The 22,013-nt window shown below is 38.7% G+C and overlaps 1 protein-coding gene across 6 annotated transcripts in view; it reads right to left on the minus strand.

Annotated features, from left to right (window-relative positions):
• HYCC2 (hyccin PI4KA lipid kinase complex subunit 2) overlaps window positions 1–21,932 on the minus strand; it is a 44,337-nt gene extending 22,405 nt beyond the window's left edge. For 2 of the 6 annotated variants that reach the window (XM_079782796.1, XM_079782792.1), the window contains exons 1-5: window positions 21,815–21,932; window positions 12,875–12,974; window positions 11,703–11,781; window positions 9,164–9,265; window positions 4,433–4,612 (exon numbers count right to left, since the gene is read on the minus strand). In XM_079782796.1, coding sequence (XP_079638922.1) covers window positions 4,433–4,612; window positions 9,164–9,265; window positions 11,703–11,753 — 333 coding nt within the window. In that variant the 5' untranslated portion in view covers window positions 11,754–11,781; window positions 12,875–12,974; window positions 21,815–21,932. Of the gene's footprint in view, window positions 1–4,432; window positions 4,613–8,389; window positions 8,446–9,163; window positions 9,266–11,702; window positions 11,782–12,874; window positions 12,975–19,025; window positions 20,411–21,001; window positions 21,506–21,814 lie in introns of those variants that run through there. The other 4 variants (XM_079782793.1, XM_079782795.1, XM_079782794.1 and 1 more) reach the window with 4 other exon arrangements.
• Between the last annotated feature and the right edge of the window lie 81 nt (window positions 21,933–22,013).

Below are 22,013 nucleotides of genomic sequence, written 5' to 3' on the forward strand. Positions count from 1 at the left end.
CCCAGGTTACAGGCTCGAACCCAGTAGGGGGTGTGCAGGAGGCAGCCATCAATGATTCTCTCTCATCACTGATGTTTCTCTCTTTTTCCCTCTCCCTTCCTCTCTGAAATCAATAAAAATATATAAAAAATAAAAATAATAAAAAAATAAAATAAATTACTACCCTAATTTATCTTTGCTAAATTAGCAAATTTGTACACTTTGGTGGTTGAATTACCCTTTGAGAGATTTCAGTGCAATACTAAGTAAATCAAATACAACATGACGGCAAAGACATGAAAGAAGCAGGCACACAAATCAATTTTCATGTTCAATTTACACACAGGGCAGGGAGATTACAAGTGATTAGATCTTTAAGTAGAAACATTAGATCTTTGAGTCAAACAAATTAAATTAAAGGCCTTAGGCAAGAGCTCCGTACTTATTAAAATAAGAAAAACACACTACTTTAACACAGAATGAATCTTGACTAAAAGAAACTCATACAATTCTTCAGCAATAAGCTAATGGCTTCAAATAAGCTACATATTAACATAATTATTAGTCCAAGTAATTAAAAGTAAGTTCATATTTAGGTCATTCTTAATGAACTGCAAGAAAATTCTTGTGAATTTTAAAAGCATTTTATCTTTCAATGAAAAGGAACAATGTACCCATCATTTTTACATCCAATCTTCTACAGGTATCAATCAAAATCTGCCTACAGATGCCAGGGGTGAAATGCTCTTCCTGCATCACTCCCTTTCTCTACTGCCTCATTTGTCTATGTTTCTTTTACACTTCATATTAGACTACATAACAGGCAGAATCATAGAGAAGATTGACCTTATTAGACCTGGGAAGGTGGTCAGAGAGAGACTAAGTAGTTAAACAACATAAAAGGAAAAAACAACTATAAAAATAACTACCATCACCAAAACACAAACCCAGAACATCCCTATGGGGCTCATTTCTGAGTTTTATGTCATAGGATAATACCAATTAAATGTGAACAATGGTCCTACCTATAATTTGGCAGGAAAAGGGGTTTAAAAATTCCTTAGAGAGCCAGGCTGGTGTGGCTGTGATGGACTGACGACCTATGAACTGGGAAGTAGCAGTTCAATTCCTGGCCTGGGTTGTGGGCTCGGTCCCCAGTGGGGGGCCAAGTGGGAGGCATCTGATCGGTGATTTTCTCTCATCAATGTTTCTGTTTCTCTCTCCCTCTCCCTTCCTCTCTGAAATCAATAAAATATATATATTTTAAAAATTCCTTAGACAGATCATTTATCTACTTTGTAGTCAAACTAGTTACCAGTACATCTGGGCCATTGTGCCTCAGAAAGTTTATGCTAGCTAAGATGAATAGACATGATTTAAGTTAGGCAATATATTTTTAATTTTTATTCCTAAATTTTAAATTAAGCCAAATACTTTTGACCTACATTTGTATTTGTGGAGAAGTGTGTTCTAAAATTTGTTTAAGCTGAGAGCAATATAAAACTCTTCTCCAGGCTATCTGAAACAAGAGAGAAGTGCTAGAGAAAAAAAGAAAAAAGAGAAATCCTATATAATAAAGAGGTAATATGCAAATTGACCATCACTCCAACACACAAGATGGCCAGCAGGAGAGGGCAGTTGGGAGGGACCAAGCCTGCAGGGGAGGGCAGTTGGGGGGGGGGGGATCAGGCCTGCAGGAAAGGGCAATTAGGGGGGGACCAGGCCAGCACGGGAGGGCAGTTGGGAGCGACCAGGCCTGCAGGGGAGGGCAATTGGGGGGGACCAGGCCTACAGGGGAGGGGAGTTGGGAGGAACAAGGCCTGCAGGGGAGGGCAGTTAGGGACGACCAGGCCTTCAGGGGAGGGCAGTTAGGGGCGACAAGGCCGGCAGGGGAGGGCAGTTAGGGGCAATCGGGCCGGCAGGGGAGCAGTTAGGCATTGATCAGGCTGGCAGGGGAGTGGTTAGGGGGTGATTAGGCTGGCAGGCAGAAGCAGTTAGGGGCAATCAGGCAGGTGAGTGGTTGGGAGCCAACAGTCCTGAATTGTGAGAGGGATTCCAGATTGGAGAGGATGCAGGCTGGGCTGAGGGACACACACACACACACACACACACACCTATGCACGAATTTCGTGCACCGGGCCTCTAGTAAGTATATAAAGGAAAACCAGTGCGGTAAGAAAAAACTAGAACCATGGAGGAGAGCACAGATATCAAAGGAATTAAAAGACAGAAGCCTGAGGTTGCATTTCTACATAGAATTGAGCAATATTTTTATAGTACACTATTTTTGAGATGCCAAAAGTTAATTAAACCACAGCACCAACTATTGTCAAGATCTTGTCAAGCATTCTGATATGCATGCCCTAGCCAGTTTGGCTCGGTGGATAGAGCGTCAGCCTGCGGACTGAAGGGTCCCAGGTTCGATTCCGGTCAAGGACATGTACCTTGACTGCGGGCACATCCACAGTAGGGGGTGTGCAGGAGGCAGCTGATTGATGTTTCTCTCTCATCGATGTTTCTAACTCTCTCTCTCCCTCTCTGAAAAAAAAAAAAAAAAATCAATAAAATATATATATTTTAAAAAACCATTCTGATATACAAAATATTTGCTTCATTTGTCCCACTACTAAATTTTATTACACTAATCAAATTAATAAAAATAACAGCATAATGCTAAACCTAATCCAATACACCAAATTCAATTATTAAATCACTAAATAAACACTAAGTACCTGTACAAAACACTAGAGACACAACGATATATGAAACAAATTTCCTGTTTTAAAAAACAATTATCAGGCAAATTAGCAAAAGAGAATTTTATACCAAGACCAGCTTTTCATTTTAAAAACTCATCTTCAATTATGATGCAGCTAATAATCACAATAATTAAACACCACAGGCACCAAGCTGGATTTTTCTAATTGTTTTTAATCCTATAATGTTCTATTTCTGTTTTATAGATGAGGCAACTGATGTCAAGATATTAATAACTTTAAAAAAAAGATATTAATAACGTGCCCAAATTTAAAACAGCCAACAAGTGGCAGGGCCTGGTTTTAAACAAAATATAAGTGGCTCCAAAGGCCATGCATGCACCATCCTTCAGATACATGTTCTAGTGATGCAAATGTTTTCTAGTAACTTTGGAAGGGGTAATACTTAGAGCAGCAAGCACTGGTTCAGAAGAATATTACTTATTGTGAGGTGCAGTGAACTGGTGTTTCCTTTTCTCCACATCCTCACCAACACTTGTTTGTTGATTTTTTGATGATAGCCATTCTGACAGGTGTGAGGTGATATCTCATTGTCATTTTAATTTGCATTTCTCTGATTAGTGACTTTGAACATATTTTCATATGTCTCTCGGCCATTTGTATGTCCTCTTTGAAGAAATGTCTATTCAGGTCAGGTCTTCTGCCCATTTTTTAATTGGATTATTTTTGTTGAGTTGTATGAGTATATATTTTGGATATTAACCCCTTATCAGATGTATCATTGGCAAATATGTTCTCCCATACAGTGGGTTCCCTTTTCATTTTGATGGTGAGTTCTTTTGCTGTGCAGAAGCTTTTTATTTTGATGTAGTCCTATTTGCTTATTTTCTTAGTTTCCTTTGCCCTAGGAGATGTATTGGCAAAAATTCCAATACTGCCTGTTTTCTCCTAAGATTTTTATGGTTTCGTGCCTTACATTTAAGTCTTTTATCCATTTTGAGTTTATTCTTGTGTATGGTCTAAGTTGGTGGTCTAGTTTCATCTTTTTGCATGTGTCTCTCCAGTTCTCCCAACACCATTTCTTGAAGAGACTGTCTTTACTCCATTGTATGATCTTGCCTCCTTGGTCAAATATTGACCATAATGGTGTGGGTCAATTTCTGGGGTCTCTGTTACGATCCATTGGTCTATATGCCTATTCTTCTGCTAGTACCAGGTTGTTTTGCTGATAATGACTTTGTAAAATAGTTTGATATCCAACTTTGTTCTTCTTTCTGAAGATTATGCAGCTATTTGGGGTCTTTTATGGTTCCATATAAATTTTTGGAGTATTTTTTTCTAGTTATGTGAAGTATGCAGTTGGTATTTAATAGGGATTGTGTTGAATTTATAGATTACTTTGGGTAGTATAGACATTTTAATGATATTAATTCTTCCAATCCATGAACATGGTATACATTTCCATTCGTTTGTATCTTCCTCTATTTCTTTTTCAATGTCCTATAGTTTTCCTAATCTAGGTCTTTGACCTCCTTGGTTAAGTTTATTCCTAGGTATCTTTTTGTTGTTGTTGTTGCAATGTTAAATGGGATTTTTTTTTAAGTTTCTCTTGTGCTCAATTTAATTAACTCAAATTTTTCAACAGACATTTCCATTTTTCTAAATATTCTTTAAGTATAATTTCAGAGGACTTTAAAAAATACTTAAAATTTCCCAAACTATCACTTTCAACTTACCAAATTATAAATTCCTAACAGAAGTGCTTCAATGCAACCATTACTCTGTCTGTCTCGGCTAACTGTAAGCCGTAAATAAACCCACATCAATTCTGGCAAGAACTGCAGCGTGAACCTCTTAAGTCGAACTTCAGAGCTACGATAGAGCTCAAACAGCTGGTGGCAGACAGGCTCCAGGAGCTAAAAGTAAAGTAAAATGCATTAGTTATTTCCATTATTTTGGATATAACTGGATTTTTTTAAAGGCACATATACTTATATTTCTAAACTAAATTCTCAACATAATTCTTGCTTATTTTGAATCAGTGCAACCAAAATCTTATTAATTTCTATGTAGAGAGATTATGTATTAAACTGACCAATATACTAACTATAAGAAGTACTTTGTGGCCATATAATGTCAACATAACTTTTAATACACTATACTACTTAAATTAGTTCTTTAATCAATGTACCAACTTATTAACAAGTTTCCTTTTCTGTTCTTAACAACCCTTAGTATCCTCCATTTTTAAAAAGTTTCTATTGAAAGAAAATAATCTCAAATGATCTTGTTGAAAGTTAAATATCAATTTAAGACTATGATTTAAATAAATTATATACCACTCAGTAGAGAAAGGGATTTTGCAATATGTAATATTTGGACATCCAAAATGCTAATATTTTAAATTAATGCTAGCTAATAAGAGACTGATAAATTCTACTAATTATATTTATTTGAAATATTTTGAAAAGGAGGAAATTCTACAGAAATAGTTTTTCCAATGTTTAATTGGATAATTCTTCATAAGATATCACACAATATGACTTACAAGGAACTTCATGACCTTGAAAACTGAAGAAAATGATCGGTTTAAACAAATCTTCCCCTTTCCCCTAAGCAAGTACTGCCGATTTAAAATGTTTTCTTTGGAATATTTGGAGACTAAACAAAACTATGATCTTAAAATGCAGACAAACACTGACAGGAAACTATAATGTTTAAAATGTAACACTAGTTTAATCCAACATTCTAGAATAAAGCCACTTTTTTTCACAATGTAAGTTAAAAGTCAACTTATCCTATTGTACACATAACATATTTAGATGAGTTAAACTTAGCTCTTAAGGAACAACTAAAGCTAAAAAAATTTATACACATACATCCTAGTTTAGTAACTACTAACCCCTTTATGTGAAATCACTATCATTGTATTCAAAATCTTAAAAAACATTCCAACTTTCTCCTTATACTGAAGTCTAGATCAAACAATTTGCCAAGGACATAGAGTTTAGTGGTGTAGGAAGATACTAGAATTCAGATCTTCCGACACCAGGTTGATGTTTCCATTATACCACATTTCTTATATTAGATGGAGTAGGAAGTGAGAGTTGTTTAATTACAAATAGTATATTCCACATAGTGCCAATAAGAAATATACTTTTGAAAATAGTCAATTGCTGGCATCTTTTTAAAATGCTGACAATAATATTCAGGTCTTTCGGGAAATTAAAGATTGTTGCTCTTATAACTTTATTACATACACACACACACTCACACACACACACAAGGTCTTTATTTTTATAAGTTTATTTGAACCAAACTGATGACATATGCTGGGGAGCAAGATCTTAAATACTCCCATATATATATAGAGATCTTAAATATATATATATATATATATATATATATATATATATATATATATATATATATCTTTTAAATCTACTTTCCTCTTTAGTAAAAGATCCTAAAATTACCTTCTCTATTTTTTTTTTCCTTCTCTAAATGTTATTGTCCATGGAACAACATTATGATTTGTTTATTTTAGAAAGATCTTAACTTCCTTCCTCAGTAGCAAAAACTACATGTAGGAGACTATATTTTAATTAAGCATTACAAAGAAATACAGACTGAGGAAAATTATTATTCTGCCTTTTTTTAAAAGTCGGAGGAAGAGTGGCTGGAAATCCAGTAACTTTTAATCAGATACCAGTGCAAAATAAGACTGTTAAAAACTTGCCATTCCTGGAATTAAAGATTTGTTAAAAATCTTTAATTCCAAGCATATGTATTAGGCCACTGTGTTCTCAGTTTCTCAGTATCATACATGACTCTGACCTCCCCTAAATGAAACTATCACCCACAGCAAAAGGTGTTAAAGGTCATTTTCCTCTGGTTAAAAAAAAATAAATAAAGCTTAAGAATAACTGACACATTCCCCAAATTTAGCAAACAGTTTGATAAAATAATTACTAAGAGACATGCTCTCTGATGAACACACTGAGACAATCTGGCTGGAATAATGGACACTGAAGCCCAATTTAGGTTAAAGAAAATGTGAGGTGAGGAAAAGAGGTCAAATAGAAAGTTATAGATAAGCAATACTTTATAAGGTTCATCTGTGAAAAGAGACAACGAAATGGGGTAGATAATAAAAAAGCAAATCAAATAAGGCTTTTAAAAAATAGAATATGGTTCTTTGCCATACTCTATTCATCAGGAAAGGGGGGAAAATCAATCATGGAGGAAAGAGAGGAGATAATTAAAGGAGCAGTCTTTGAGATGGCAGGGAAGATGGGATCCAGGCCTAAGTGAAAGAGATGGCCTTTGATACACTAGGATACTTCATCTACTGAAGAGCAGAAAAGGCAGGAGAGGATGGGTAGAGCTGCTGGTATATTTGAATGGGAAAACAAAAGAGCTCCCAACTACTTTCTTATTCTTTTTTAATGACATAAAAAGCAAGCTGAAAATAAGGAGAAAGGAGGGTAAGAATATGAGAAAAGAAGTGTAAAATGAACAGAAAGTTGGAGGTCTCCTTGAAGTGGAAGAACCGCTAGAGTGACTAAGGTATCTGGAAGGAGGGAAATGAGAAAAGTAAAGCAATATGTTGGTGTAGAGATTAATGTTCTATATATTAATGATTCTACAGACCTTAATGTTCTGTTTTTCTTAAGTATGAACACATAGTTAGAACCCTATGACCTGACAGGAGAAAAGAATGGACAGACCTGCTCTGTCAACTGGCTGACTATGCGGACTGCTGGGCCTTGACCTTGAATCTCTGAAGTTATAATTTTTCCATTTCTAGCCATGACAAGGTATTACAATATAATAGAAATAACTTCTTTAAATGTCATAGCTTCCACGTATAACTGAATCAAGGAAACTGACACTTTTTTTTAAAATCCTCATCTGAGGATATGATTTTATCGATTTTGGAGAGAGAAAAGGAGAGGGAGGGAGAGAGGGAAAGAGAGGGGGTGGGTGTGGAAGGAGAGAGGGGAGAGAGAGAGAGAGAGAGAGAGACAGACAGACAGACAGAGAGACAGAGACAGAGACATTGACCGGTTACCTCCCATCTGAGCCCCTACCAGGAATCAAACCCAAAACCTAAGCAAGCCCGCTACCTATTTGGTATAGTGGACAGTGCTGTAACCAGGGAATGTGAGTCCCAATAAAAATGACACCATTTTAGAATCTCATTTTGTATTTCACTATTCTTCCAATTAGTATTTATTAAGTGTTCATTATATAGATGATAAAATATTAGATTCTATGGAGTAACAAATATAGAATATATGACTACTGCCCATGAAGAGCTTACAATCTAAAGAGAAAGCTTAAAACAAATTTTAATAAGCAAAGCTTAAATGTTAAGACAGTGCAAAACAGAGGGTGTGGAATACACACATTCATTATTCAAACAGAATTTTGAAAACGCCTGACCAAGGATATGCATATATGTACATTACCACATCTGAAGTTATAAAACATTCATAAATACACAGCAAGAGAAAAAGAAGCAAATGAATCCTGTAATTGCTGCTACACAAGGTAACAGATGCAAGTCTAACTGAGAGCCAATCCAAGTTTAGGAGATAGGAAAGAAAGAGGTCAATAAGCAAGCTTTTAGTGACTGGACAAAAATGAAGATGCACTTTCAGTTAAGCTGCTGGTTAGGAGATGATTACCTGAACTTCTTCAAACTCACTCCAGTACACAGCAGAGGCTCTCGTGGAGGCTGTATCTGGGAAGATAAGAAGCTACTTTCCTGTGTGTTCCTTTCATTTTCACTTTAAAGCATACATGAGTCCAGTGGTGATAAAACTGTATGTCATAACTATTGTGTTAATGAAAAGATAATGTGTGTATTTTGCATAAATTAACAAATAGATTCAATAGCTGGATTTTTTTCCTTTTATGACAAGCTGAATAAAAGAAAACTCTAATTTTAAGTTTATTAATCTTGACTAGGCTAAAATATGCTTTCTCTGATAATTTTCAAGCTAAATTACTAGCAGTATCATTTTATGTTACCAGTCTAAGTTCATTGATTAGGGTATTTATACATAGTTCTATATTGTCAATAAAATAACTGCGAAGAATACTTAAAATAAAATAAATAAATTTCAATCAGTGTATGGTTAAAATTTGGCTTCCAGAAAAGGAAAGTTTCAAATTAAACAAATAATCTACTAAAACGATGGTCACTCAGATGAAGAATCAAAATATATTGTCCTTAGCAGGAACCAACTTGATCAAAACATTTAAAAATATGGAGAGAGAGAGCATGAGGAAAGCCAAAGCAACTATCAGAATGAAAAATAGCAGAAAACGTTTTCCAGTCCCTTAAGAAGAATTAAAAAAAAAAGAGTAGGGAAAACTATAAAACTTAAATATATGTGCTTTAGTACACATATTTCATTTTATTATGTTGAAATTATTTTTCTTATAAACTCTCCTACCTCATTATTTGAATCTTGAATAACTTTGTAGAGGGCTGGTACCAATGTTTTTTTCCGGTGTAAAGTTGCTGCATAATTGGTGATCTGAGTGTCAGGTAATGCCTAAAAAATAAAAAAAAATTAAAGGAAAACAAAAGTGAACTTAAGATTTGGGAAGTCAGAAACTTTATTTTAAAGTTCCTCTTGAAAATATTTACAAGAGTCAATTAAGAAAAAAAAATTAAGCCTTGGCCAGTTTGGCTCAATGGATAGAGTGTCGGTCTGAGGACTGAAGGGTCCTGGGTTCATTTCTGGTCAAGGGCACATGCCCAGGTTGTGGGCTCAATCCTCAGTGGGGGGCATGCGGGAGGCAGCCGATCCATGATTTTCTCTTTGTTTTTCTCTCTCCCTTCCTCTCTGAAATCAATAAAAATATATTTAAAAAAAATTAATACAAGAAATAACCATGAATGTTAATAAAACAAATAGTTATAGTATACAGGGTGAGGCAAAAGAAAGTTTACAGTTGTGAGTACTTGAAACACAGTTTATTCTTGTATTATTAATTAACTAGAGGCCCGGTGCACGAAATTCATGCACGGGGGGGGGGGGGGAGGTATCCCTCAGGCCAGCCTGCACCCTCTCCAATCTGGCTCCCAACTGCTCCCCTGCCTGCCTTCCTGATTGCCCCTAACCGCTTCTGCCTGCCAGCCTAATCACCCCCTAACCACTCCCCTGCCAGCCTGATTGATGCCTAACTGCTCCCCTGCCAGCATGTTTGCCCCTAACTGACCTCCCCTTTAGGCCTGGTCACCCCTAACTGCCCTCCCCTGCAGGCCTGATCCTCCCCAACTGCTCTCCCCTGCAGGCCTGGGTCCCACCCAACTGCCCTTCCCTGCAGCCCCGATCACCCCCAACTTCCCTCCTCTGCTGGCTTGGTCACCCCTAACTGTCCTCCCCTGCAGGATTGATTGCCCCCAACTGCCCTCCCCTGCTGGCAATCTTGTGGTGGCCATCTTGTGTCCACATGGGGGCAGGATCTTTGACCACATGGGGGCAGACATATTGTGTGTTAGAGTGATGGTCAATCTGCATATTACTCTTTTATTAGGTAAGATAGAGGCCTGGTGCACGGGTGGGGGCCAGTTGGTTTGCCCTGAAGGGTGTCCCGGATCAGGGTGGGGGTTCCCTTGGGGTGTGTGGCGGCCTGGGTGAAGGGCCTGTGGTGGTTTGCAGGCCGGCCACGCCTCCTGGCGACCCAAGCAGAGGCCCAATTCCTGATATCTGGAATTCATTTACCTTCTACAATAGAAACTTTGTAGCCTGGAGAGGAGCCAAGCCTTCTGCTTGCTCCGTGGCTGGCAGCCATTTCTTTTGGGATTTATGTTCTTCTATAATTGAAACTTTGTAGCCTGGAGCAGAGGCCCAGGCCAGCCAGGGCTGCAGAAGCTTTGCTTCCTCCATTGCCGGGGGAAACCCGAGCTTCCCGCTCTTTCCAGCTCAGTGGCTGCTGCCATTTCTGTTTGGATTTGTTTACCTTCTATAATTGAAACTTTGTAGCCTTGAGTGGAGGCTTAGGCCTGCAACGGCCCGTGGAAAGCTTGGCTTCCTTTATTACCAGGGAAACCCAAGCCTCCCTCCTGCTCTCTGTGGCTGTAGCCATCTTGTTTGAGTTTATTTGCATATTTGCTCCTGATTGGCTGGTGGGCGTGGCTGGTGGGCGTGGCTTGTGGGTATAGCGGAGTTAGGGTCAATTTGCATATTACTCTTTTGTTAGGTAGGATTATTGTATTATTTATTTTCATTACAATTGTAAAACTACTTTTGCCCCACCCTATATAATTCTAACCATTAAACCATAAAAGTGATTAGAAATCACATATTATAACCATGATTTGCTGAAATGGATCATCTTAAACTAATCTAGTCTAAAAAAGTAGTTAAGGATATATTTTAATATGTTTTTATTGATTGTTTAGAGAGAAAGGAAGGGAAGGAAGTAGAGAAATAGAAACATCTTTTTGGCTTCCTCCTGCATGCCCCTTACTGGAGATCAAGCTTGCAACCTAGACATGTGCCATGACCGGGAATCGAACCAGTGATCTCTTGGTTCCTGAACCACACCGGCCAGGCAGTTTAGATATATTTTAATTGCTGCATTTTATGTTTATAAAACACTTATTTCCATAATGTTAGTAATTATAGTTTTCACTCAAATCAATGAATGATTTTAAATTACAGGAAATAAAATGTAAGGCAAAAATCCTATTTCTATTCCTTATTAAAAATTGGAGGTTTCCCCTCTTTGAGTGGAATATTTTAAAATTTATATATCCCCTCATCAATCTAACAAACTATTTTCATTTTTACATATTATCTTCTAACCATTATTCACATCAGTCCCTTTTTAGAGAGTTGCAATTACAGAAATGTTATTTCAAATTTTGCCATTTTCACTTCATATCCTAATATCTCAGTTTCTCCAAAGAACACATTTTTACTGTTTGAATTACTGACATATAGAATCACATGACACATTCTTATCCCTAATCCAATTTACCTTGAATTCTGATAACCATTCTTCCACAACACCACGTTCAGATCCCAGCATCTTCTTCTACCTTCTGTTACTCTTATCTCTGAAAGAAAAAAAGCACTGAATTGAGGATAGCATTACTACTTACAGAAACTACCAAAAGTAAATAATGAGTGCCTTTCACTAAAGGAGAAATTCATCTAGTATATATTTTAGATAAGATGGCTTAGTTTTAGAACAGAACTCAAACTAAATTTTTTTAAAGAAAGAAGTTTTATTTCTTTTAAATATATTTTTATTGCTTTCCGAGAGGATGGGAAAGGAAGAGATAGAAACATCAATGAGATAGAGAATTACTGATCGGGTGCCTCCTGCACACCCCCTACTGGGGATCGAGCCTGAAACCCAGGAATTGAACTGTGACCACCTGGTTCATAAGTCAATGCTCAAGCTACACCAGCCAGGCTGTCTTTTTTTAAAGATTAAATAAGTTAACACATCAGTGAGCAAAGACTAACTATGATAACTGCTCTTAAGGGCTTCTGGTGGACCAAATTTATTAGATAAACAAAGCTACACAAGTATTAGGACAACATATGAGATAGTAAAAAATGAGTTTTGCTATGGCAAATTTTCAAGCTGTTTAGATTAAGACTGAAACTTAAGCACTTAAAATGTGCTGTTATTGTAAATACCAAGTTCCCTAAGGAAAAACCTAGAGCTATACTATCCAATACAGTAGCCACTAGCTACCAGTGGCTAATAATAACATAAAATAAAATTTAAAGATTCAATTCCTTAGTTGCACTAGCTATATTTAAGTATTTAGTAGCTAAATGTGGCTTGTGTCTCCCATATTGGACAGCACAGATATAGAATACAGACATCATCATAGAAATTCTTTTGGACAGCACTGATCTAAATGTAGTTAAATAATACAGTTATGCTAAGAAAATTTGATAAGTTAGTAACTGTAAAGGTTAGACAACAAAAAAGTTGAGACACAACTATTAAACAGAAAACACTTTTAAAAGTAAATTTCAAAGACATTAAGATGTGATTCTTTCAAGTCTCCTAGGTAAAATTGCCTAATAAATAGAAGCTATCCACCAAGGATTACCAAAAAGTCTAATATGTCTAACTGTATGGGAAATTCACTCTTTATCCTTCAAAAAGTTAAATTCCATAATTTTTACCTCTGTTCTAAGATCAGTTTTCTAAAGGAGGAGGTGGCACAGGAATGCGGCAGAGTTCAAGTGTGGAATTCATTTGTTGAGACTTAAATATTTTCCAACTCTATAAAAAAATGAAAATAGAAAACTAAAATATTGAGGCATATTCTCAAGAATGTAATACAAAGAAGTAAGAACAATTTTGGTAAGACAGTTATAATATAGTTTATCTAATTTAAGAACTAGAGACTCAAAAATTTCTATAATAAAAAAAAATTAGAAAGGAAGTCTGAGTTTTAGTTGCAAATATTCATTAATTATCAGCAAGACCTTGAGTAGGTTATTAAAATTTTCTGGAGCTGGAGCCTCACTTGAATAATCTATAAAATTAAGATTTCCATACAATAATTCTATTAATCCAATAGTACAGTGATATCATACACACATACACACACACATGCAAACAATCATTAAAATTTTATTATGAAGTATAAAACCAAGCTTAAATAATAAGCATCAATGACTATAAAATCATTTTTGGATGAGTTTCACAGAACCAAAAATTTTATCATTTTAAAAAAGAACACAGAAAATGCTATTACTTGAATTTTTGTCACAAAAACATGTTAAAGGTTTTTGATCAGAGAAAATCATTTTCAAATTGCTAAAGTTATACTTTTCTCACAAATTGATAAATCTTTTCATATAGTTGCTTATCACATTATGTTCTATCTCTTTTGACTCAAAACTGTATTACCATTTTAAATCTAAAACATCAAAAGGAAATTAACATTTTAAAACGTTAACAATATGTTATTTTAAATACAAAAAACACATCAATAAATATCTCTTGAAATTTAATTACATTATCATTATAATTCAATGTTTTTCAAACTACAGATGTGTCAAGACCTCTCTACTCCCCACAACAGCTGACTTTATCTCTTATATGAGATTTTTTTAAAATATATTTTATGGATTTTTTACAGAGAGGAAGGGAGAGGGATAGAGTTAGAAACATCGATGAGAGAGAAACATCAATCAGCTGCCTCCTGCACACTCCCTACTGGGGATGTGCCCGTAACCAAGGTACATGCCCTTGACCGGAATCGAACCTGGGACCCTTTAGTCTGCAGGCCGACGCTCTATCCACTGAGCCAAACCGGTTAGGGCTCTTATATGAGATTTTTACTTCATGAGACGTTCAGCAGTAAGGGACAGTCTTGAAAAGGATTAAGAATATCTCCAGAAAGATATACAAGGAACTCGTAACTGTGCCCCTTTGGGAAGGGGCAGTTCATGTCAAGGACACTCGATTTTTTAGTATCTTGGGAATTACGAGCCCCGGCCACTGCCAGACTTGGAAGCAGTGCAGCAGATTGGGACCTAGAGGTGGGTCTCTGACAATCTTTCAGGGCTAAGGATACAGATACTAACTAGGCTCTCAATTTAAAAAGACAAAGCAAGAAAATCCAACATGGCAAATGATAGGAAAACTGAGTTTTATTAAACTTTAACACAGCTTTAAAACAGCTCAATCCCTGATTAATTGGAGGTAATTAGCCCCTTCACCCATTTGAGCCACAGAAAGAAATGGGAACCCTATCTGGAAGGTAACGTTGTCTCTGAATCTTTCATACAAAAAGTCTGGTACACAATATCCATAGTGACAAAAATATAACCAAAAATTAAGAGAAAATAAGACAAAAACAGCATACACATTCCTCTGAAGTGACATGGGCTATTTTCCAAGATAGACAATATGTAGGCTACAAATCAACACTCAACAGATTTAAGAAGATAGGTATTATAAGAGAGTATCTTCCATGACGACAATGGGATGAAGATAGAAACCAAAAGAAGGAAAACTGGGAAAATTCACAAGGTTGTGGAAATTAAACAACACACAAGGGAAATTATAAAATACTTAAGAACCAAACAATAATAAAGACACAATGTTCCAAACCTATGGGATGCTGTGAAAGTGGTGTTAAGGGGGAAATGTATAGCTATAAATGCTTACATTAAAAAACTAGAAAACTCAGCCGAAAACGGTTTGGCTCAGTGGATAGAGCGTCGGCCTGTGGACTGAAAGGTCCCAGGTTCGATTCCGGTCAAGGGCATGTACATTGGTTGCGGGCACATCCCCAGTGGGAGGTGTGCAGGAGGCAGCTGATCAATGTTTCTCTTTCATCAATGTTTCTAGCTCTCTATCCCTCTCCCTTCCTCTCTGTGGAAAATCAATAAAATATATTTAAAAAAAAAACAAAACTAGAAAACTCAAATCAACAACCTAACTTTACAACTTAAGGAACTAGAAAAAGAATAAACTAAACCCAAGGCTAGCAGAAGGATGAAAATAATAAAGATTAGAACACAGATAAATGAAATAGAGAATAGGAAACAATAGAAAAAATTTTAAAACCCAAAACTAGTTCTTTAAGAAGAGAAAACACAAATTCCTAAAATCAGAAATGAAAGAGGGGACATTACTACTGATTCTACATAAATAGAAAGGGTTATAAAGAGAGTATTGTGAACAATTGTACACCAACTAATTAGATAATCAAATTCCTAGAAACACAAACTTACCAAGATTAAATCAGGAAAAAATAGAAAATCTGCACCCCAATAAAATCAATAAAATAAAATAAAAGTAGCCCAGCTGGTATGGCTCAGTGGGCGAGCATCATTCCATGAACCAGGAGGACATGATTCGATTCCCGGTCAGGGCACATGCCTGGGTTTCAGGCTCAATCCCCCCAATAGGGGGAATTCAGGAGGCAGCCAATCGATGATGTTCTTCTCTCATCAATGTTTCTATCTCTCTATCCCTCTCCTTTCCTCTCTCTCTAAAAATCATTAAAAATATATATTTTTAAAAACTCAATTTTTTTTGAATCTATGGTTCATTAGATTAGATGTGGTTTCCCTTAACTTTTTCTTTAAAATGTCTCAACAAGGAAATCTTATTAAAAGAGAACTCAGCCAGGTGGATGAACCCATGCAATGATTGGTGCAGAGTGGACTGAAGGCAAAAGGAAGTGCTTTTCCCAGAGAAGAATCCAGAATGGGGACAACAGAAAGGGGGCTCAGGAAGCATGGGTAGGTTCAGTGGTAAATTTGATTCTAACATTTCTTGGAGTTCAGTGTTTTACAAATAGACCAAAATAACTCTTTTGTAACTGATGCTTTGCCATTCAATAAATTGGTGCCATTTATCATATTTTATGACTAATTTTCTGGCAGTTATATTTCAAACCTAGAAAGAACTAGCCTACCTAATAAAAAAGGTAATATGCAAATTGACCATACCATCGACACACCCACAAGCCACGCCTACAAGCCAATCAGAGCAAGTATGCAAATTAACCCAATCAAGATGGCTACAGCCACAGAGAGCAAGGTTTCCCAGGTAACAGAGCAAGCCAAGCTTTCCATAGCCGTTGCAGTCCTAAGCCTCCACTCAAGCTACAAAGTTTCAATTATAGAAGGTAAACAAATTCAAACAGAAATGGTGGCAGAATGGAGCTTGAGAGAGCAGGCCACGGTTGCCGGCGGCAACAGGGGAAGCAAAGCTTTCTGCACACCCTGTCTGGGCCCAGCCTCCACTTAAGGCTACAAAGTTTCAATTATAACCCCAACACAAATGGCTGCCGGCCTCAGAGGGAGCCCCAGGCTTGGCTACGCTCCAGGCTACAAAGTTTCAATTGTAGAAGGAAAATAAATTCCAGATACCAGGGCCTCCGCTTGGGTTGCCAAGGGGCGTGGCTGGCCTGCAAACCACCACAGGCCCCTCGCTCAGGCCGCCCCACGCCCCAAGGGAACCCCACCCTGATCAGGGACACCCTTCAGGGCAAACTAGCTGGCCCCCATCCATGCACCAGACCTCTATCCTATCTAATAAAAGAGTAATATGCAGATTGACCATCACTCCAACACACAATATGTCTGCCCCCATGTGGTCAAAGATCCTGCCCCCATGTGGACACAAGATGGCCACCACAAGATGGCCAGAATGAGAGGGCAGTTGGAAGGCACCTAGCCTGCAAGGGAGGGCAGTTGAGAGGGACCAGGCCTGCAAGGGAGGGCAGTTGGAGGTGATCAACCCTGCAGGAGAGGGCAGTTAGGGGTGACCAGGCCGGCAGAGGAGCGAAGTTGGGGGCAAACAGGCTGCCAGGGGAGCAGTTAAGGATCAACCAGGCTGGCAGCGGAGTGGTTAGGGGGTGATCAGGCTGGCAGGCAGAAGCGGTTAGGAGCAATCAGGAAGGCAGGCAGGCAAGCAGTTGGGAGCCAGCAGTCCTGGATTGTGAAAGGGCAGTCGGACATCCCTCCAGGGGTCCCAGATTGGAGAGGGTACAGGCTGTGCTGAGGGACAACCCCCCTCCGTGCACGAATTTTGTGCACCAGGCTTCTAGTCCTATATAATAAAAGCCTAATATGCAAATTGTCCCCTCGACCAGGAGTTCGACCGCTCGCTATGAGGTGTGCTAACCACCAGGGGGCAGTGTGGAACATGGCGGGTGTCCGCAACGCAGTACTGGCAGCAGGTGGCAGTGGAGGCGCTGCCGGCCCCAATGGGCCCTGATGAGCGGGTCCACGGTGGGATGGTGGAGCAGGTGAGCGGGCGGCACCAGACCAAGGTGGGTGCGAGCAGGGCCCGATCGCCCCACCAATTGCCCTGCAGACTGCGCAGCAGTGGCAGTGGAGGGCAGGGCTGCCATTCGGCTCCCAGGCACTGAGGGAGTCGGGCGGGGGCCTGACGACTCAGACTGAGAGGGGTATGTGGGGGCCTGGGGGCCCAAGTGCTGCCCAGGGCCCAGAGGTCAGCTGGGACCTGCCTTTCCAAGCCAGACGCTTGCACTTCAATCACTGGCCAGGCCTACAGACCACATCCGTGCACAAATTTCGTGCACCGGGCCTCTAGTAATTCTATAAATAATCCAAGTCACATATCTTAATATATTACATAATTGAGTTTTTACTCCTTTCTCCAAAATTAAAGCTGACTCATTTACTTTTTCTAGTACTTGTCTTGATGGCAAATAGATACCCAAACAGAAAGTCTAGAATTCATAAAGATGAACCAGGAATTTCCAAACAGGATCTGTGTCAAAATCAACACATTCACAATTCCAAGTTTTACTATATATTATTGAGTGAGTGTTTACACAAAAGCTAAATGTATATCATCTTTGTATCATAGCAATATTGTAAAAAGACCTTTAATTGAGAAAACTTCCAATTCTTATTTTCCAAGTGTAGTTTGATTCTAGAATTAGATAGCTTCCAGATACATTAAGAGAACAAGATATAAGTAAATATCTGTGCAAATTAACACAGGTCTGAATCATCAAAGAAATTACCTTGGTTTGTGGAAAGCAGCTAAGTGCCAAGGAAAAACTAATCCAAACCAAAACATTCAGCACAATTTTTATTTCTGGCAACTTTAGCTCCTGGCTAGAAAATCTATCCCAGCTATGACATTAAATGGTGAAAATTTATTGAGCTATAAAAATATTGGTAGAGCCCTAATCAGTTTGGCTCACTGGATAGAGTGTCGGCCTGCAGACTCAAGGGTCCCGGGTACGATTCCGATCAAGGGCATGTACTTTGGTTGCGGGCACATCCCCAGTAGGGAGTGTGCAGGAGGCAGCTGATCAATGTTTCTAACTCTTTATCCCTCTCCCTTCCTCTCTGTAAAAAAAATCAATAAAATGTATTTAATAAATAAAAATTTAAAAAATAAAAATAAATAAACAATAAAAAAATACTGGTAGATTTGACAGCCTTTTCTCTCAAGCAAAAACTATGATTACTGGTTCATATCACAAGTAAGAGAGCCTTGAATTAGATCAATGATTTGTAAGTGGAAGCCAGCAGTGAACCATATCTAGGGAATTTTTTTTCCTTCAAAATATGTATATCTACCTTCCTTCACATTCCCCCTACCACTAAGATTCTGAAGGGAAGTGGAGATGATATAATAAATATTTATGAAGGCTCCTAGATTATTCTGTGTGTGTGTGTGTATAAAACCCTCCACTTTCATGGAGATTTTCTGAATTAGGTCCAATTCTATTTTTAACACTGTATCAATAGCAGGCAAAAGGAGCAGAGCTACAAAGTGACAAGAACTCAGTGGAAGGCTCTGCAGGTAAGGGGCTGTACTCACACCAGCTGTAAGCAACCTTCAGAGCTTTCTGTGCCAGCTCCCTCCAAAATCCACTGCATCACATTTTAGACAATGACAAATGTTCAATTCATCATCCTGAGAAAAGAATATAGTCTACTTACCAGACAAAAATGTAAAAAGAAACTATTTTGAACATCAAAAGAAACTACGAAGTCACAGACACTGAAACAAAAAATTCCTCTGTTCTTGCATTAAAGGAATAACAACAAATACTATTTTGTGCAGCTGATAACTTGTTTGGAGACTTTCTGCCCATATTTTATCATTTTAGTTTTTTTGTGTTTTGGGTTTGTTTGTTTGTTTGTTTTTTATTTCAGAGATTAAGAAAGATGGAGAGATAGAAACATCAAATGATGAGAGAGAATCATTGATCAACTGCCTCCTGCACGCCCCACACCAGGGATTGAGCCCGAAACCTGGGCATGTGCCCTGACTGGGAATCAAACTCGGGACCCTTCAGTCCACAGGTTGACGCTCTGTCCAGTGAGCCAAACCAGCTAAAGCTGTGTGTTTGTTTGTTTGTTTGTTTGTTTGTTTTTTATGTAGCATGGGTTTTTCTACTATAAAAGCTCAGTCAAGCTGAAAATCTTAATCATTCTAGAACTTAATAAACTACTATAAGGTGCCAAAACTGTGTATTAAAAACAAACAAACTAAATCTATTGCATGTGAAGATGGCTTGAGAGTTGGATTTAAAAACAAGCTTTCAAGGTGCAATTTAGAGCAAATGATTATACTTCTTTACAGCCATTGTTTCAAATTCCTTATAAACAGCTCCAATACAAAATGTGTCAGAAAAGTGGACTTCTAATGATATTCAACTTTATTATATTCTACAATGACACCTACTGGCCATTAAAAAATCATCCACTGACAGTCTAGTAGGCTGATTACATAATAAGAAACACACACACACACACACACACACACATATACACACTCACACACATACACACACACACACACACACACCACCCAACATAAAAGCAGATTTGTTCACAGGTACTCACACTACAGAACTGCAACTAGAAGAAGAAATATTCTTTGTGACTGAGATAGTATTATTCATGCAAAAAGTAAAAATACAATGAAACACCAAGTGTCAAAATTTTTATCTGAAGCATTGATAAATATCTTAGTACTCCCCTTCAGAACTAACAAAATCTAATGAACCACCTCTCCTTACCAAATGATGAATTTTTGATTTAGGTTCTGGGACATATTAATATAAATTAGTAATAAAAAAAGGGAAATTATGGTACACTTGCTAATACTATATTAGTTCTTATCTTCTAAGTTAAAGGAAACATTTCAATCAGCTTACATTTTGGAAATTTATATTGCTTCTTTTAAAACTGTTTTCCAGTGAGCTACAAAACCAAGTTTTTAAAAAATAAATACTGTATATATATTTTTACAATTGATTTCAGAGAGGAAAGGAGAGGGAGAGACAGATCAATGATGAGAATCACTGATCGGCTGCCTCCTGCACGCCCCCTACTGGGGATCAAGCCGCAACCCAGGCAAGTGCTCTGACCAGGAATCAAAACGTCAGTGACCTCTGACCTCCAGGTTCACAGGTCGAGGCTCAACCTTAGAGGTAGAATGGCGAGCAAAACCAAGTTTTTAATGTAGTCTGTCCTTCCATAACATACACCTAATGAAATTCCTATATTAATTGTACATTTCATTGTGCAAACATGGCAATTCAGTTATTTATATCTGCAAATACATTTTACCTCGGTCAGAGTGGTTCAAAAAGCATACTTTTTAAACCTAAGAAATAATCCATAACTAGTTTCTCAGACTTACAAATTACTTAAAAGATGACTTTTGCATTCCCTCTCTCCATTCAGACCACCTCGTTATTTTCAGTCCTTAACATCCACAATATCTAGGGGCCAATAAAAATACCTAACAATGAGATTTCTAGTCATTTTCCGATTTGCACTTACCTCCCACTATAGATTTTTGAGGCTCTCCACTTTCCTGAAGATTAGAAATAAAGAAGTATTTGTAATCAGCCTTGACCCTCGAAAACAAGTAAGTCCCTAAACTGCAAACTAACGAATCTCTCAACCCAAATCCATATTTGGGATAAGGTCTTCGTGACTATCCTTCATGCTTCCACGCTTCCACAGCCTGCAGGGGTGAAAAGCACTCAAACCAACGGAAAAAACACACACAAAAAAACACACACACAACTATTCTGACACATCAATGGGTTACCAGACCTCCTCTTCCAAGAGGGACCACCTGGTTGTTTGGGTAAATAACAGCCACGGGTTACATAATATACAGTTACAAAGAGTTTCAAGGATCTGACCGCCAGTAAATGCCTGTCTTCTCCGCTCCCCCTTCCCACCCCGAGAAATCGCCCTTAAGCAGAGCAATCCCTAGGATCCCTCCCGGGTGCCTGCAACGCCCGCGTCCTTTCCTCTGTCCGAGCTTCGTGCACGGAACCCCTCCAGCCCTCACGACTCCGCCGGGCTCCCGCCCGTCCTCTCCGCAGGTGCCACCGCAGCCCCCACGCCCTAGGCCCCACGTCGCCGCACCGGGCTCAGCCTCCACCCGCCTCAGCCGCCGGCTCCTCGCGACCTCCCGGCGGCTACCTGGGCTACGAAAGGTCCCGGAACCACCGACAGCGCGGCTGCCACCTTCCCAGACCGTCCTCGTCAGATCCCCTCGAGAGCTCCTGCAGCCGGAGATGAGCACCCCTTCTCTGGAGCCCTCGCGCCCCCCCAAAGACAGCGCGGCCGCTTGCTTACCTGTCACCCCGCTGCCTCCGGCTTCTTACCGCCACCGCCTCCCGCAGCCGCCTGCCAACTGCAGCGCAACAAGCAGCCCTCCCACTGGCCGAGTCCACGTTGAACAACAGCCTCCCCTATTGGCTGCAGGAGGTCCGCGGCCCTCCCCTCGGTGCAGCGTCTAAGGATTCCGGTCTGCGAACAAGGAAAACGTCGCCTC

The sequence above is a fragment of the Cnephaeus nilssonii genome (genome assembly GCF_951640355.1).
Source record: "Cnephaeus nilssonii genome assembly, chromosome: 10".
Taxonomy (NCBI): domain Eukaryota; kingdom Metazoa; phylum Chordata; class Mammalia; order Chiroptera; family Vespertilionidae; genus Cnephaeus; species Cnephaeus nilssonii.